General features: G+C 57.1%; 4 protein-coding genes across 4 annotated transcripts; 3 read left to right on the top strand and 1 right to left on the bottom strand.

Moving 5' to 3' along the window:
* The first annotated feature begins 65 nt into the window (after positions 1-65).
* Positions 66-951, top strand: B0I36DRAFT_67997 (uncharacterized protein). The gene has a single exon (XM_046163201.1). The coding sequence runs from the start codon at positions 402-404 to the stop codon at positions 867-869; it is 468 nt and encodes a 155-aa protein (XP_046016691.1). The 5' UTR covers positions 66-401; the 3' UTR covers positions 870-951.
* Positions 952-1,615: 664 nt separating this feature from the next.
* Positions 1,616-2,098, top strand: B0I36DRAFT_345665 (Epl1 protein; the record flags this gene model as incomplete). Its single annotated transcript, XM_046156381.1, has 2 exons — positions 1,616-1,846; positions 1,913-2,098. The coding sequence occupies 2 exons, from the start codon at positions 1,616-1,618 to the stop codon at positions 2,096-2,098; spliced, it is 417 nt and encodes a 138-aa protein (XP_046016692.1).
* A 1,314-nt stretch (positions 2,099-3,412) lies between these two features.
* Positions 3,413-10,989, bottom strand: B0I36DRAFT_345666 (uncharacterized protein; the record flags this gene model as incomplete). The annotated part of the gene is made up of 2 exons (XM_046156382.1): positions 3,413-9,624; positions 9,687-10,989. 2 exons carry the CDS (start codon positions 10,987-10,989, stop codon positions 3,413-3,415), a joined length of 7,515 nt encoding a protein of 2,504 aa, XP_046016693.1.
* A 4,918-nt stretch (positions 10,990-15,907) lies between these two features.
* B0I36DRAFT_314350 (uncharacterized protein) lies at positions 15,908-17,474 on the top strand. Its single transcript, XM_046152747.1, has one exon. The coding sequence runs from the start codon at positions 16,236-16,238 to the stop codon at positions 17,067-17,069; it is 834 nt and encodes a 277-aa protein (XP_046016694.1). The 5' UTR covers positions 15,908-16,235; the 3' UTR covers positions 17,070-17,474.
* The last annotated feature ends 117 nt before the right edge of the window (positions 17,475-17,591 follow it).

The raw sequence follows: 17,591 nt of genomic DNA on the forward strand, positions 1-17,591 counted from the left end.
TTTGGAGAGGCTGGCTTCTCCACAGTCTCCACCACAAGGAGCGTCTAGGCATTACTTAGGAGTTTGGGGTGCTGTAAACATATATACGCACCTTCAGCCAGGAGCTACAGAGGGACGACAAGATGGCCTCGCATCCATGTCCGAGCTCGTTATCCGGCGTGATTCCGTGTCAACAACAGTCTTGTGCGGGCAAGGCTCGTCCGTACTTCCACCAGCGATCGGACAGTGCACACCGTGGCCACGAGCAGAGAGTTGTGGACTTCGTACTCAGCTGCCGCGCAAAGCGCTGCGTGCGCCCGAGATTGCCCTGCTGGAAACCTGCTTGACCCACAGCATCGGCCCTGGCTGTGCCATGAGAATGAGCGGCTCAGGTGGACGTGGACGGGCGAGCACAGTCGGCAATGCACAGGCCGCAGGTGGTTCTCCCAGCCTACCGAGTGCTGTCCACGAGCAACACTGTGCATAAGGCGAGATGGATCGTTCTAGGATACATTGCGGAGGTGGCGGCACGAGTTAAGGCACTGGAAAAGCAAGATGCGAAGTTTAAAGACAATGATGTCCACAGGTCCTCGAGCCAGCATCATACGGCCCCGATTCCCGGAATCAACGTGGCATCGCATGTGGGCCTTGGCTGCATGAAGCCCGTAATGGGGCCCGGGACGCCGGAGGTTGGAGCACGGCCAAGCTTCCACAACTCTCGCGCGCTCGGGTCAGTGTTTGTTTGCCTGTCGCTACATGGGCGAAGCATGAGAGCGGAAGACCTCGTGATGGTGGATTCCTGCCCACTATCGAGATGCGACGCACTGCGTTGGCAGGATTGCTGGTCATGCCAGACGCGGTTCTGCGTGGCCCTGTCTCTCCGAGTCTGACGACACACTTGACAAGCCTGGAAGAAGGAATGGGGCGGCTGCTAAGTTAGCAGTCGCGGGCACGAACCTAAGGCGGCGCCTCCCGCTGTTAGGGCGGAAGAGGTGCTATTTCTGGCTGACAGGGCTGCGGACTGCGCAGAAAACACCGCCTACGTATCGCCATAGTCACGACTCGGGAAATGTGTACGAACTGCGAGAGCACGGGAGAGCAGTCATGCGCCGACGACCCCAGATCCCGGCAGTAAGCGGAGGCGTGCTGCAGCTTGCAAGTGCCGGGCAGGGGTTGCCTTGGCCTGTTGGGTGGACCCTGAAGCCCGCCAGCACACAATACGAGGCGATCGGCACGCGGTAGCAGGTGCGCAGGCCATGACGACGGGGGCGCCGCCTCCACAACCACCATCGTGTGATGGCGCTGGGGCTCGTATTCCTGCCGCCCCGGCAACACAACACCAGCAACCTGCCATCGTCTGCCCTCCAGAGCATGGCCGCCAAAGGGACCCTGCACGCGCTCACCGGCGCTTCTCCACACATCATGACGACACCCACAAGGCACGCCTGCGGGGACATGTCAGCGAGATGGGTGCAACATCAATACCACCGCTCGACATATAAATGATGAGAGCCCAGCACAACCGACCCGATATCAAATAACACCATCACCACCACCACAGCTCTCATCCGACCTCCTCACACTCTCAAATCAGATACCCTCGTTTTCCAAACACTCTCAAACAATCACCGCCAAAATGCAGTTCTCCACCATCCTGTCCGCCCTCTCCCTCTTCGCCGCCTCGGCCACTGCCGTCACCGTCTCCTACGACACCGGCTACGATGATGCCGGCCGCTCTCTCACCGTCGTCTCCTGCTCCGATGGCCAGAACGGCTTGATCACCAAGTACGGCTGGCAGACTCAGGGCCAGATCCGCTCCCAGTACATCGGTGGTGCCGATGTCATTGCCGGCTGGAACTCCGCTCAGGTAAGCTCTCCTCACAAACTCTGTATGCTGTGTGGAGAAGAACTCCCCTCGCTGACCCCTGTTTAGTGCGGCACTTGCTGGGAGCTCAGCTACAACGGCCGGACCATCAACGTCCTCGCCATCGACCACGCCGCCGCAGGCTTCAACATCGAGCTGTCTGCCCTCGACGCCCTGACCGGCGGCCAGGGTATCGCTCTCGGCCGCATTGATGCTTCCAGCAGACAGGTTGCTATCTCGGCCTGCGGACTCTAAACGGACACATCAACAACCGTGAAAGGCACTCTAGGCGGGATGGGCTTAATTGGGGACGTTCTCATGACGACGAGCAAGCATTGGTGGCGAGTGGTATTAATTCTGCATGGACTCATGACACGATAGCATATCAGTACAAGCACATGACCTGGCGTTTTTGAAATTCAACTCATTCATATTTCGTTTTTTTGACGGCTTTACTCGATTGTCGGCTGCATGTTGATTCTGCGGCCATGTGTGAATCAGGGCTGGCTGGAGAGCCTTCGCCATCTGCTCATCCTGCTCGACTCCCCATCCTCGGACTCTAGCCCGCGTACTCCCACTTGTTCATCGTTCCCTGGAATCCATACATCCATACATCTTCCCACGGGCGCGGGTGGACACGGACTAGTAAGCGTGGAATCAATTAGTGGCATAGAGACGGACAGAGAGACAGATACAGAGACTAAACTGCCTGGCAACACAGCAGACTCGTCGTAAGCGCGAGTACAGGTCTGCCGTCAACACCGCGCTGCCACCACATGTCTGTCACTCGGACTCAATTTCTTCCTTGGGCGACGGGCATCCTCGGACAATCTCCTCTCTGCTAGCTGGTCCCGTCCAAATCTCCTTCTTCGTCTGTGCTTCACCAAGGGTCACCTATGCAATCTCGGCCACCCAGGAGCTACTGACTGTAGTATATAGTAGACGTTTGTTGCTACACGTGCATATATAGCCCCACCATCACCCAGGGTAAAGAATGGAACGCAATCAACCATGTGATAATAACGAGCATAACATTTTATTGCGCATTTTTGTCAAGATGAAACGAGTGACTATTTATAACCATTCGCCGTCGTCGCCGCCGGATACCATGCCTCCTTGCTCCCCAAATCAAGATCAGAAACGCCAGGAATGGTCTCAGTCTGAACTCTGCAAAAACAGAAGGAGAAAGAAAAGGGTGGCCGGCGACTGACGCGAGGTGCGTAAGTGAAGAAAGGCGTGAGATGACAAAGGAAAGTTTTGTGTTTTTGGGGGGTTTTTCTCAGTCTGGTAGTGGATTCGTGAATTATGAGCCGAGCGTAATCGTTGTTCGCCAGGACGACTATTATGTGCTGTGGTATATGTGGTGTGCAAAATTCTTGTGGGGGGTATCAGTCTAGATATCATAATCGCAGGCTCGCAGATGACATAAGATGAAAGCAGTATGGCCCGATGTTATGTACTTGGGGTTTTTTCTTGCCGGGTTTCGGGTTTTGTTTTGTTCCGTCTTCCTGGCCATGTTGTCTTTTTCCTTGGTCGTGCGAAGCAAAAGAAATGGGTATAGTGTGCCGCTTAGTCGTCAAAGAATGCTGCATCGTCAAAGTCTTCCACCTGGGCATCCTGATCGTACGTGGTCGACTGCATCATCGGTGGTGTAACAGGTGGGCCATGGGCACGAGGAGGAGGCGTGTTGACCATTGGCATCTTCTCAGCTTGTCTCGAGGTCATGGAAGGACCACGACTGCGGCTGGCAAACTGCTCGGCTGTCAGGCGTCGCCCAGTGCTGCCGAAAGCTGTCGGTTGAGCATCCGGGGCTGGTGGTGTTTGCCGGACATTGGACGCAGGCGGGGTCATCAGCCCAGAGAGCAGACTGCTTTGAGAGTCGGAGCGAGACTTGGACGGCGTCGCGTTGCGCCCAACGCCACTGCTTGGACGAGCCCCGGAAAAGCTGCTGTTGCGAGATGGCTGCTGCTGGCTGGCCTTGCGCCAGCTACCCCACGCCGCGGCCAAAGGACCAACGGCTTGGGCTACGCGCGGAGTGGCCGCGTCACGGAGAGTCGCGGCAAGACTGGGCAGGTTGATGGCTGAGCCTCCGTTCATGGCTCTTTCACGCTCTTGCTCTTCCATTTGAAGGTTTGCCTTCAGACGGATTGTCGCGTCCTTGACGGCCTCGCGGTTGAAGCGTTCGGCAGACAAGGCCTGGATAATATCCTGGAGGTCGCCATGCCTGACGGCGAGCAATTCCCGGAGCCAGGTGATCTCATCATCACGCTTGGAAATCTTGGTTGCAGCCTCAGGATCGAGCTTCTCTACTTCCTGCTCGAGTTCCTCGATGCGCTGCTCACGGGCTTGCAGCTGCTCCTGCAACACCATGATTGACTCGCGCAGTGCCTGGGGAGAGATCTTCTCAGGCAGCTGCATGGCTTCGGCGAGCTGCTTAGTCTGACCGACAGGGCCTGGTTGAGCTGGGGCGGAAATTGCGGATGGCGTGGACTTGGCCAGCGCCGCAGCTTGTGCAGCAGCACGAGCAGCCTCTTGAGCAACCTGGACCTTCTCCTCAAGGTGCGAGATGCGGTCCTGGAGGTGCTCGGTCTTGGATTTGGACAAGCTGAGACGCTCCAAGAGATTCTGCTCGGTCTGCTGTGCATCCTCTGTGGCGTTGTTGATCTGTCGCTCGTGCTTAGCTTGGAGATCTTCGAGCTCCATCTGGTGTTTGGCCAATAGCTGATCGAGGTCTGTCTTCTTGCTAGTCTGTGCCTCTTCGAGCATCATCTCGTGGTGAGCCTTTGCAGTGTCGGCATCCAGCTTGACTTGGTCGAGCTGGCTGCGCAGTCTGCTGGCTTCATCATCGAGCTCCGCACGAACGACGTTGACCTGGTGGTTGGCAGTGTCGAGTTCTGCCTGAAGCGCGATCCGGGTACGCTGGACTTCTGATGCACCAGAGTCACGGGCCTCTTGCACTTCCCGCTGCAGATGGAGGACGTTCTGGTGTAGGTTGTGGTTCTCGTTCCGCAGTTCAGACAGCAGCGTCTCCAGACGCTTGCACTCACTCACGGCTCTCATGCCAGCTCTCTCGCCTCCCTCGAGGCGCTCAACCTCAACCTCGAGGCGCTCGCGGGTGCGCGCCTCAGCCTGCAGTCTAGCATCGAGAACCTCCATACGAGCCACGATACTCTGCTTCTCCTTGGCACGGCGCGAGTTCTCCTCGGTGATCTCACGGGCAGCATGAGCCATATCGTCTTGCAGGGCAACAAACTTGGCACGCCAGTTGTCCCGGATCTTCTCATTCTCCTCGAGCTGGACTCCAAGCGTGTCGATGAGCTTGTGCATGTGCTTGGTCTCGGTGACAGCTTGCGCGTGCTCCTCAGCATGGCGGATCGACATTTGTCTCTCCTGCTCTGCTTCTGCGCGCCAGTGGCGAGCTTCCTGGCGGGCATCGCGGAGTTCACTCTCCGTAATGTTGAGGCGGTTCTTGAGCTCGTTCTCGGTGCGTTCGGCGTTCTTCTGAGCACCCTCGAGCAGGGTGAGCCGCATGCTGGTCTTACCAGAAGTTTGCTCAATCGCCTTGATCTTCTGGTTCCGCTCTTCGAGAACTGAGCGCAATCTGTCTTCCTCCTCTGACGAAATGCGAAGGAGACGCTGGATCTCCGAGAGTCTGTCCTCGGCTTCGCGGCGGCCGGTCAACTCTTGCTCGTTGCGGTGTTCCTGAGCTCGCAGGCGTTCTTCAAGGTCATGCACTCGCTGATCGTACACGCTTCTGTTCATGATCTCGACCTCAACCTTGGTCTCGGCCTGGTCGAGCTGTCTCTTGATCTCGGCGGCGCGGTCCTCCGCTGCGCGTCTGGTCGAAGTCTCCGCCTCCCTCGCGCTTTCCTCAGCCCTCAGCTTGTCCTCAAGCTCTTGGACGCGAGCACGTTCACGTTCGCTGCGCTCCTCTTCGTCTCGGAGTCTCTGGCTCAAGTCGTGCATCTTTGCCTGCATCTCTGCGAGAGCAGTGTTCGCTTCCTCATCGTCCTTGATGACAGTAGGTGCTGGCGGAGGCAGGCGGTTGGTAACAGCCTCTTCAACGATAGATCGAAGATCGTCACTCTTGAAGTCGAGCCGAAGGGGCTCGGATATTTGCTGCTTCATTTCAGTGATGGCTTTGAGGACTTCCGATTCCTCCTTGGCCGCCTCCGGCGCAACTTCAAGCTGGGCCGGCTGGAGCGCTCTTGAGGCCATTTGAGCATTGAACACTTCGGTAACAGCAAGTCTGATCTGGTCCATCTTCTTGTCACGACGAGGGCTCAGAGAGCGACGAGCAGGCATTTCGTCGTCCTCGTCATCCGCATCGCTCTCCTGCACCTCAGCTGAGACACTACGCCGACTGCGACGCACGGAATGATCCCTGCCAATCGCGTTCTCAATAAGCCCAAGAGATTTCTCAAGAGGACCGAGCCGGCTTGCGAGCAAGTTGCCAACCAGCTCAGCGACGTGGCTGTCGAAGAAGTGCGACCGGTGTTCAAGTTTGTCCTGCTCATCTGCACTGAAAGCATCATCCCACTCGCTGTCTGGAATGCTGCCACCAGCGTTCAGGTGGTGGACAGGGGCGTGACCATCGAACGTCTGCGAAATCACACTGCGAGGAGGATCAACAAAGGGATCGTCCAGCTCCGCAGATGCAATCGGACCCGCAATCAGCGGCAGCCCACGGTATTGCCGCGGGCTCGGGCTTGGTGCGTCGCTGCGGAAAGGAATTTGGGGTGGCACAGGTGGAGGCGAGTGGCTGATGGCAGCAGACCGCTCAAGACTGCGCTCGCGCCATTCGGGTGAGGTAACCATGTGATTGATGCCCACATCCGGGTTCTCGTTCATGAACTGCATGACAGCATCAATCTCCTCGAAGGTGGCATCCTCAGTGTGGGCAGAGTGCCGCTCCTCAGCTCCAGCACTGACCACTGATGGAGGTCGAACTGGCAGCGACTCGAATCGCTGCATTGAGTCTGTAGCTGGCTCCGCTGGTACGGCCTCCTCTGAGACTGGAGAAGAGGTATCGGCGAAGCGCGAGGCAGCCAGACCTGACGGTCGAGGCGGAGGCGAAGGTGACTCGGCGAATCTGGAAGCGCCCAATCCCTTAGCTGCTGGTGCGGGCGGTGGCGAGGCAAACCTCGAGGCCGAGAGACCAATCGACGCTGTTCTCTTCGGCAAAGGAGATGGGGTACGCTGCGCGGTTCCAAAGAAGTCAGGGCCAGGAGTTGGTGATCCGGCACGATCATCTTCCACTTCGTCCTCAGATACACCATTGCTGTCGTGGGTGATGTGCGCAGTGTCCGTCTTCATAATGGGGTCAAATGGTGCTTCGGCGGAGTTAGAAGCGCCAAACGTGAAGTTACCAGGCACAAATGGCTGGGCAGTAGCGGACAGGTTCTTCTCGTGGAGTGACTCGAAAGGATCCGTGTCGCCGAAGGGCCGGGCGCTATTGAAATCCTGGATGTCGCGCTCGTTACGGAACTCGAATGGCGTCCACGTCGACTTCTCAAGGTCGGGAGTGGCCGACGGGCTAGTTGCCTTTGTGTCGTTTGCATCGGACTGCGGCTTGCCGTCGGTCGACTCCGAGAGAATTGTAGAAGCCAGAGTAGTGTCACCCAGGTGGATAGCCTCTTCATCTTCAGCTTTGTCCTCGATACCCAGATCGACGGCGTCCGACACCTCCTCTTCGATGGAGCGTCGCGGTTCAGCGTCGCTCGTGTCTTCCTCGGCTGTCTCACCCTGAATCGACTCAGGATGAAGCTCGCGCTCGGGAGTTGGCTCTGCGAACAGAGGCACGTCATCGCCATCGTCGTTGTTGTCCCTGAACTTCTTCCTGAGTCTACTTACGTCGATGGGCCGCCCATCTTGGTCATCAACATCCAAAGGAGAGGTAGACCTTGTGGGCGTCGGCGATTTGGACCGTCTACTCGGTGGCCGTATGATCGGGACCGCCTTGGTCTTCTTGGAAGGCTGTGCGATGTCCGAGACATTAAGATTGATGGTACCAAAGATCGAGGTCGGCCGCGTCCGCACACCATCCGTGCCGGATGCAGTGTTGCTCGAGATGGAAGGAGCGAAAGAGCCCGTGGGAGTAAAGGAAGCAGCACCAGGATTGAACGCTGGCACGCCGGGGTTGAACGACGGGCCGGCGCTAGCAGAGAAGTTGAATGAGCTTGTGCTCGGGGAGAACAAAGGTACAGACTTCTCGCTCTGGGGTTTCGAAGAGGTCGTGACAGACGGGACCCTCGCGTGGGCGAGAGCTGCGCTGGGCAGGAAAGCTGGCGCGCCGGGCTTGAAGGTAGGGGCACCTGGCTGGAACGCGGCTGCGCCCGGCTGGAAGCTAGGCGCACTCGGCTTGAACACTGGAGCACCGGGTTCGAAAGCAGGGGCCCCAGGCTGGAACGTTGGAAACGCGGAGACAGCCTGGTTGTTGCTACTGCCAAAGGTGAAGGTGCTTGGGGTGAAGCTGCTGGTAGGGTTGAACTTGAACTCGGCTGCGCCAGCATTGAGCTTCGACAGGGACGGTTTGCTACTGTGGCTAGGCCGACGAGAGGACTTTACACTGTTGCCAGACGTCTCATTCGCCCAAGGGTTGCTCGTCGTCGAGACCGTACGCTCGTGCAACTTGTTGACAAGGTTGAAAGCCTCTAGTGGTGTGCCAGGGTTGCTTGGGTTGGTCTCAACCTCGTATTTGTGTTTTGCAAGTTCCAAATCAAGCTTCTCCAGGACGTTCGAGTTGACCAAGCCTTCGTCTGCACTATCGCGAACTTCTTCATTGTCGAAGAACGGCTTCTGTGACAACGAGTGGCCACGGCTGTGAGGCTGAGGGTGGTGAAGCTTGGGACCCTCGTCAGAATCAGTGCCAAAACTACCAAAGTGTACCGACGGGCCTCTTGCGTGGCCTTGCCCGTCTCCGTCCAGAGCTTCAGCGTCAAGTGGCTGGGCTTGTTTCGCGCCACTGCTCTCCTTATGGGGGCTGTAGTCTGGCTCCTCCAGCTGGGATCGAAACTGCTCTTCAAGGTGGTACTCGGCATCATCGATTTCCTTCTGCAAGCTATCGCTTGCATTGTGCCGAATAAAGTGCTGGGGCTCTGGTGTCTTCGACGGGCTCTTGCCTTCGTATGGATTGCTTTGAATTTCTTCCTCCTCCTCGCGCAAGTCATGCAGCCGCGGTGATGCCCTAGCAGAGTCCACTCTGTGGAGTTGCTGGTGAGGTAGCATGGGATACTGCAACGACTGGTGCCTTTGGTGCAGCTTCATGGCCGGTGAAGCTTCATCGCGCTGGAATGGAGAGCTTGGCGACATTATTGAGTTCATGTTGAGCAGAGACGGAGAGCCGCTGCGACCAAGCTGATTTTGCAAAAACATCTGTGGCGACCAAGCTGGAGATGGCTGGCCGGAGAAGAACGGCAGCTCATGCGGCGAGATTGCAATGGACGCACGAGGGTTGTGGTTGAACTTTCCGCCGTGCATGGGTCGCCCGTTGAAAGACACAGGCGAGGCGATGGCAGGACTCTGTGCCGCAGAGGATCCTGCGCCAGGCAAGAATGCTGCTGGGAATGGAAAACTATGCGGGCCATTGCTGGCTGCCGAGTCTGTCGGCAGCGGAGGCGAGAACGGCAGCGGCGGGTACTGATACGAGGCCTGGCGGCTCAGATTTGAAATGGCTGGCGAGATCGACTGAGGTGGAGGCGTCGGTTCATCATCACCACCCAGCGAGACACCCAATCTGCGCAGCTTCTCTTCCACAAGGTCATCTTGGTATCGCTTCCAGGCTGGTTTGATAGGTATGTTAGTGGGCAGACTCTTCTTGAATGACTTTGGTGTGTGAACTTACCATCGAGGTCCGGCAATGTCACCTGATAAGATTGCTTGGCTCGCTCCTCCGCCATGTCGACGTGGGCTGGCCACTGGCCACGACTTTGCGATGTCTCCTCGCTGGGATCCAGGTTTGGCTGGGCCATATCGAGATCGAAGCCACGAACGTTGTACCCGAGTTCCTCCCAATCACGCAACATTGTCCTGACATTCTCTGCACTCAGTGGCTTCGGGGCTTTACCAGGAAGCCCTCGCTCCTCGTCCCGTGGAAGCAGGACCATGATGTTCTTGCCTCTCCAAGGCACTTTCTTCTTAAGTCTCGGCGTCTGCGCCGGTAACTGCTTGATTGGACGAGGCGGTGTGGCGGGGCGAGTTATTTCCTGTGCCGCTTCTTCTGGCATTGGTTCGACCTCTGTCATGGGGAGCTCAGGCGCGGCGAACTCCATTGGAGATTCCAGGACGGACAAGTCCCCCGGTATCGGGAGGACTTGTTCTGACTCTTGAGAGTCCATGGTGTGAGGTAAAGCACTATTGCCTATTGCCTGTCGCAATGTCTCGTTGCTCGATCGAGCCCGCTGGTGATGTTGGGCGGAGGTTGTTGGAAGCGACAGACTAAGAGGCGCTCTTGGTGTACGAGGGTCAGCCTCTTCCAGCCAAGAAGCTTCGACTGGCGTCCGTGAGCCGCTCAGTAAAGAGTGCTCGCTCTCGTCAGTGTCGCTCAACCAATGGCGATATTCAGTCTCCGGATCCTCGGTCGTGTGTGTGCGAATCCAATCTTCGGTGATGCCAAGCACAGGCCGACGGGCACGGTTCGCGAGGACGGCAGCACTACCTGTCAGAGACGATGGCGTGGCAGCCTCGGGAGATGGCTGGGCCGGAGGCGCAGGACGCAGGAAACGAGTGTTCACTGCAAGCTGGTGTGGAAGCGCTAGCTCGCTATCCTCGTCGTCGTCTGAGAGATCGCTGCTGAAGCTCACCTGGCGAAAGTGCCTGGCCTCGCCTTGTTGATAAGGTGATCCCCAGCTGGTGGTGACGTAGCGGTTCTCTGGTTCCGTAGCCTCTGGAGCTTCTGAAGGTGCCCGCAGGAATTCCAAAGCGCGCTCGGGAAGCTGTGGAGCAGGAAGAGCCGGGAGGACGGGCGACGAGAGTTCGGCGTCGTCGGCTGTTGAGGTGCTCGAGATGGATGATGGCGACCTTGGGGGAGTGCCTTGGTGGTTGAAATCACCAGAAGTCGCAGAGGGAGACTGCAAAGCTGTGTCCTTGGTCGACGGATCTGGGACGGAGGGAACGGCGTCAGCTAGTGGTCCCTCAGTAAGGGGCATAATGACGCTGCAAGGTTCCCGAGAGTTGTCGTGCGCGCATGGAGTAGACAGTTGTTCCTATGGTTGGGCAGTCATACCGTGGCCAAGAGGAAGCGCACAGGCGGAGTGGTGGTCGCCTGGTCTCTGATCGTCCCGAACCGTGAAATTTTATCGGCGTTTCCTTTTTATTCTAAACTTTGGGGAGGTTGTGTGAGGCTCGGTTGCGAGAGTGAGCTGATGGCGATGCGGCGGTGACGTTGAAGAGGCTGTCACTGTGCGCCGGCGGGTGTTGTCTATTAAGCTGATTGGCGAGAGGGGATGCCTCGAAGCAGTACAGGATATGCTGAGATCAGAGTCGTCGGACGGTCGCTATTAGTGCGGTAGTGCGGCGACGCGTTTGTCCTCGAGGGTATCAAGCACGGGAAACCAAACTAGTAGACAAGGGAAAGTAAAAGGAGGGAAGGAAGAACGCGAGGGTCCAGAGCGCGCTGCATCGGGAGGCTGCTGCTGTTTAGCCGGGAGGATGATGAGCTCGTCGGCGGCAGTGAAGCACAGCAGTCGAGCCTGTAAGGAGACGCGACGGCAGCAGATGAGGGATGTTTGGGGACAGTGGACAGAAGCCCGTGTCAATGGACGTGGTGGTTGTGCGAAGGGGACTTTGACGGGCGAGGGACCGCACTTCGCACCACCCAAAGGCGGGAAGGGGGCGCCGGCGGATCCTGGAGACACTTTTGATGGGTCCGCGACGGCGCCGGGCGCACCTGCTTGCAGCAGAGTCAAATTGCTGGCCAGGTCTCAGTCTGCGGCGCGTTAGGGATCCCCAGAATTGGCGATAGTGCACAGGCTGCGATGACCGGCAGCACCACTAACAGAAGGCCCCGCCCGCCCTAGCGCCTGACTGCGAGCTGCATTGTGCAGGCTCGCCGGCGCGGCAAATTGGCCCTTTGATGAAGTGCCCACTGCGCACACCCACGCAGGGCCCTTGGTGCCCCTGACAGGCTGGCCAGCTAGTCCAGTCTAGGCGGCGTGAACCTCACGAGGTCCAGGACACAGTTGCACCGTGCTGGAGCTGTTTTGGGCCGTGGCATGCCCAGCTGACTGACACATCTGGGTTGACAGGGGCTAGCGCCAGCGGTTTGTGAACTCTGAAGTCAGCCCAGGTGCCTCTCTGCCCAGGCGGGCTCTTTGGTTGGGCTGGTGCTTGGCAGACAGTTGTCGCGCCGCGTCGAGCACACTCGAGGGGAAGCCAAAAGAAAGCTGCAACCAACCACGTCATGTCTGTAGGGGGCGACGCCACGTCGCTGCTGTGATTCGTGCCACGAGGCAGGCACGTCACCCCGTTTGGGCTGCAGCACCGGCAAGCCGTTGCAGAAAACGGAATGGTCTGCCCAGCTAGTGGCTACCCGGGACAGCGCCAGCCGTTGGGTACCTACCTAGGTGCGTAGGTATCCACCAGAGCTTCCAACTGCTGTGCCTTGCTGTCTGAGCCGTCATTGCTGAGGGAAAAGTGCTGACAGTGTGCATCTTGTGCATTACATGTCTTGCCATACTGCTTGTCCTGTCCAGCTTGCCTCGGGTGTTTCCATGAACCATAGCTAGCTAGAAGTGGGCTGAACAGGACGTGCTTACAATCCTTTGAGCTACTTAGTGGAGGGTTGCTCATTTTGTCTTGGCTCAGCAGAGAGAAAATGTCCATTGTGTGTGAAGAAGCTTGATTGCGCAAGAGCCAGGCAACATCAGAGGGAGATGGACGAGCAAACAAGTAGATGTGTTTCTGGTGGTCATCCATCTTCGTGTGAGAGTACACAAACATACCATTGCTCGGATCGTTCTGAGGCTGGACTCCATGATCCAGTCTTGAAGACTTCCAGAGCATTATCTATCCTACATTGACGAAAATGCAGTTCGACCTATGTCACAAGTCATACACTGGGTGGGCGGTAATAAACCTGTTCCTTCCCGAGCGGAGCAAGCCTGACCAGAATTTGAGCTGACTTATTCAGTTTGAGGTGACCAATGGAGGCTGTATTTTTTATTTGTTTATTTAAATACACGAAAAACACTTTTTGGATTCGGAGATATATCTCCTCTGCTGTCCAAATATTCACGGGCGCTGTCAATCATAATTCGATAGCCATCTGGACTTGACATGCGTTCGACATGGAAAAAGATGGCAACTTTGTTGTCATTAGGCGCCTGCAAGAAAAACCTGGGCGTCTCCAGATACAAATGGAGGCCGAGTGAGAGGCGCAGTTGGCCCGCTTGAATACTGTAAATACTATCATCTCGCCATCCTCTGCAAACGAGGTGCTTGACGATGGTAGGGGAATAATAACATCGAGGCATGCCACTTTCACTTTTCCAGCCTGGCCTCGGAATCCATTAGCAGCAGTCCTGTGACAGCGACATATACGCGTACTCGTGTCGCGAATAGCTGCCTGGCCCTATCACAAAATACCCGACGTCCGTGTTCATGTTTGCCCTGTGACTCGATTGTACGCCTTGAGACTGGTGGTATTATCAAGAACAAACAGAAGCGGACCCAGATTTACACAAGTGCTGGCAGGAGTCTTATGAGAAGGGTTTGGCAGTTGCTCGATCACTCTACTTCATTGCAGCCCCCCCAAGTTGAAAATCTGACATGCGCTTATACAGGATAGATCAGAGCCGTCCATAACCACGAGCGTCATGCCACGATCTTGTAATCACAGTGCGGAACGCACGTGAGGGTCGCAACAGCTGACCGCCAGGCTCGCAATATGGTTGGTGTTCAAAGTTGAGATATCAGAGGGAATGTGAGGCAACTCGATGCTGGCCATTACCACCATACGTCAACCACTGCACCGTGATGCTGCAGGTCCGACATAACGAATACTGGGAGTAGATCATGACAGACTAGGAGCCAGGAGCCGCAACACCTGTGCTATTTCTAGATTTAGAGTTTGAATAGAAATAAGGATAGTCGCCCAAGGCATGACTAGGCCACATATATCAACATTCACTTAAGTCGTCAGGCTGTTACTTAGGCAGGCGGCCGAGTTGATGCTTGCCAGCAGTCAGAGTCGGAGTTCAGGGGAGATCCCCCACACATAATCCGTCCACGATATGACAGCGGGCGTGAGGGTCTTGACTGTGGCTCAGCAACAAGTTGCATGAAACTTGAGCCGGGGATTATGCCCAGTGGTGGCCAAGATCGCCAACAGAGACGCGTCTTCCACTCCTCCGAGACCCTGCGACTACCAACCTCGGGCAGAGGGCAGCACGTGGGGCACTGCAGCAAAACGGACTTGCCTGTTTGTCCACTGCTGATTCATGGTGTAGAGGCTTTGCGCATCGCTGTGGGAGGTAGATTCATGGTCTTAGTCTCACCTTGATTTGTGAGCGAGATTCAGCAAAGCCAACCTTTTGCCCTCAAGAGAGCCAGGCGGCGATCATGCAATGCAGAATGCATGCCGGGATGGCGTGCAGACAGTTTTGTGTATTGGCTGTAGTCTCCTGGTGACCAAGCTACAGAGGCCGCCTCTGGCCTAGCGAGTACGAGCATGTGAAGGAATGACGCAGCATGACATCCATGGATGATTAGCTCTTAGCGGTGGTGGTGGCCTGCCGAGCTCGCCTTTGGCTTCCCCGCTGTTGGGGGGGGGGGGGGGACCCCAAGGCAGACTCGGAAGAGCATGATGGATCGGCGAGCCGACATCAGCCAAGCGGGCCCTTAGCAGTCGATCAACGGCGGCCACCGATGAGCATGTAACGTGCCCTGAAAGCTAACAGGCAAAGATGGCCCACGGCCACAACCAACCTGGACCGGTGGAACAATCATCGCAGGCACTGGCGATATCTTGAGTGGATATCCGGGGGAAAGCATTGGCGCAGACATGTCTCAGACAGTCGGAGCTCGTGGAATGTCTCGGGGCACTAGGCGAAGCACAGTAGTCGTCTTTGACTCGGCTGGCAACGGGCAACGGGCAAAGGGTTCAGTTGTAGGGTATTTTTAGACCTGCGCAGACTTTGGTTGGGACATGTTCTAGAAGGCCGCTGGAGATTTGGGCCTAGCGCCGTTGCAAGCATTAGGGCGCCCTACCTCACGGTAATTTGAGAGGAAGGGTCCCAAGCGTATGGAGGACCCAGATAGTATCGCCAGCCACAGAAGAGAGCACCCTTTCTACGCAGTGTTGGCCCTGAAAAGTTTGCTCTGGCAGGAGCACCGCTCGGCCGACCTATTGCGAGCTAGAAGTTGGATGGATGGACGGATGGATGGATTGTTGCGCGAGAAGCTGCCGAAGAAAAAAAAGGTGGGTGTAGCGGGTGTCGGCGTGGGCGACATAGGCGGATGACGCGGCAGAGCTTGCTTCACACCAGCAGCCTTCCAAGGTTTTGTCCCTGTGATTCAACAACTACTGAGCTCTCAGGTGTAGTGCACCTGTCTGATGAGTCGTCATGCCGGGAGTAGTTCACGTAGTTGTTGAATCAATCACAGCAGTCGCGCGTGTCCCTGCCTCTGATGGGAAGGCTCGCCAGGGTCCAGGATGCACACTGCCAGACCCCTTCCGCAATGACCAGCAGACACACACGGTGCTGGCGCAAGCAAGGTCACGAGAGGAGAACAAGCGAGCTGGGGCGGATGGCCAATGCTTGCATTCTGGCAATGGGGCGGAATACGAGGTCGAGGACTTGCGCCGGTGGGCCCTTTGTCCACCAAGACGGCAGGCAGGCACCCTTTTCCCAACACCTGCTCCGCAGGTGCAACAGCGTACCCTAGGTAGACTTTGCCTTAGTAATGGTGGTTGTCTCGCCGTCTCGTGGTGGGCCCACCCGCTGCATTGTGCGGGTGCACAGGTGCCCCCAGCCTGCCCAATCACCGTGTCCCAGCACAGCCGCTTTGGCCGCTCCCTGCACGCGCGCTCTGCTCTGCGCTGCTTCTCGAGTCTCGCCCTCCCTCTCGCTCTCTCCGGGCAGACTTATCATCACCACACTCGCTCGCTGTACTCCACCACGCACCGCGCCCTCCTGTTTTCCTTTCTATCCGCCTTCTTCCGGCCTCACGAGCCATCCTCTTTTAATCACATCCCACGCTCGCTACCTTCTCACGTACCCATCTGATCAACGACCGGCTCACCCTCTCATCACCGCCTCGATCGTTTGTCCCCTTTCTTCCTGATCTACAGCCGCATCCGTAGCCGCCTCGGACTGGGACTCGGCACTACAGGCCTGGCCTATCTACCGACCTCCAAACAGCAAGCAGCAAGCCAGACAACACATCAGACAAGATGGTCTCCACCAGCCTCGTCCGCGCTCTCATGGTCGCCTTGACCGTCTCGGCGACCGCCCAGGCTTCCTGGATTGCCAACGCCCCCCAGGCCGGCGACGTCGCCCTCGTCGAGAGACAGGCCGACAACAACACGTCCGGCAGCGCTACTACACCCACGGGAAGCCCTACATCGCCCGTAGATCCAACCTCGACCCCCACGTCAGCAGCTACGTCGGAGACGACGCCGGCCACGCCCACGACGCCCACTAGCGAACCCACAACTCCTACCAGCACTCCCACCGTTCTTCCTCCCACCACCACGCCAACCACCACCCCCGGCGAATCCTCCACACCCACAAGCCCGATCACGACACCTCCGGCTTCTCAGACCACTTCCAAGCCAGAGTCGTCGACACCTGCTAGCTCATCGCTGCCTGGGTCTTCCTGGGTTTCGACGACCCTTACCACCACTTTCACCTCCACGGATGCCAATGGCTCGCCGACTGCAGTGGTCTCGACAATCCCCACCAACACCTACGTTCCCCTGGTCCCCGGCAGCAGCCAGAACGACGAGGAGGCGCAGGCCAAGAACAAGAACATCATCATCGGTGTGTGCGTTGGCGTGGGTGGTGCGATTATCCTTGGTGTTGCCGCCGTGCTCTTCTGGCGCCTTCGCAACAAGAGACGCCAGGAGGTTGACCACGACGAGCTGCAGAGCTTTGGCACTGGTTACGGCGCCCCCAGCGCCGCAGAGAAGACGGACGGCGGCGCCAGCAGCACTCGCAGCCCCTTCCAGAGCACCCTCGAGAGCTATCACGCGCCGACTCAGACCAACACTGCCTCCAACTTCTAGACGTGCATTCTTCCGTATTTGTTGGAGCCAGCACTGGTTGCGTCGTCCCCCCTGGAATTCGAGGATATTCCCAAGACAGCCATTGGGTCTTTGTCAACTAAGGGCGGTTTTTCATTACCGTGATCCGATGCGCTTCTCTGTTGATTGCCTTTGACCAAGCCTCAAGCGCTGCGCCGCCGTTTCATACAAGTAGATTATTTGCATCCAGCGAGCCATTCTGTGTTTTTACGAAAAGAAAGAGCAAAGAGTCTCTCAGCACACGAATTCTCATCGACTTGTCACGTTGGTTTGAACATCTGGTGCCTGCCGTGACCGGCACTATGGGGGAGAGAGGAGAGACTGACGTCGGATCTGATTAGTTGTATACAGCCTTTGTTAATACTAGACGTTTTTCTTCTCTTCTGAGTTGCGTGTGTGGGGAGTATACACACACATATATATATATGCGTGCGTTTGCTTGCAAGTTGAAGTGACCGCCTGCGGTAGCAATTGTATGTATGACACGTTGTGCAGCCAGTCCAG

This window comes from Microdochium trichocladiopsis, assembly GCF_020744255.1.
Source record: "Microdochium trichocladiopsis strain MPI-CAGE-CH-0230 chromosome Unknown B0I36scaffold_2, whole genome shotgun sequence".
In the NCBI taxonomy this organism is placed as follows: Eukaryota; Fungi; Ascomycota; class Sordariomycetes; order Xylariales; family Microdochiaceae; genus Microdochium; species Microdochium trichocladiopsis.

Bases quoted from the DNA above. Each gene is read 5' to 3' on its own strand.
- B0I36DRAFT_67997 (XM_046163201.1), top strand. From the start codon at position 402: ATGCACAGGCCGCAGGTGGTTCTCCCAGCCTACCGAGTGCTGTCCACG.
- B0I36DRAFT_314350 (XM_046152747.1), top strand. From the start codon at position 16,236: ATGGTCTCCACCAGCCTCGTCCGCGCTCTCATGGTCGCCTTGACCGTC.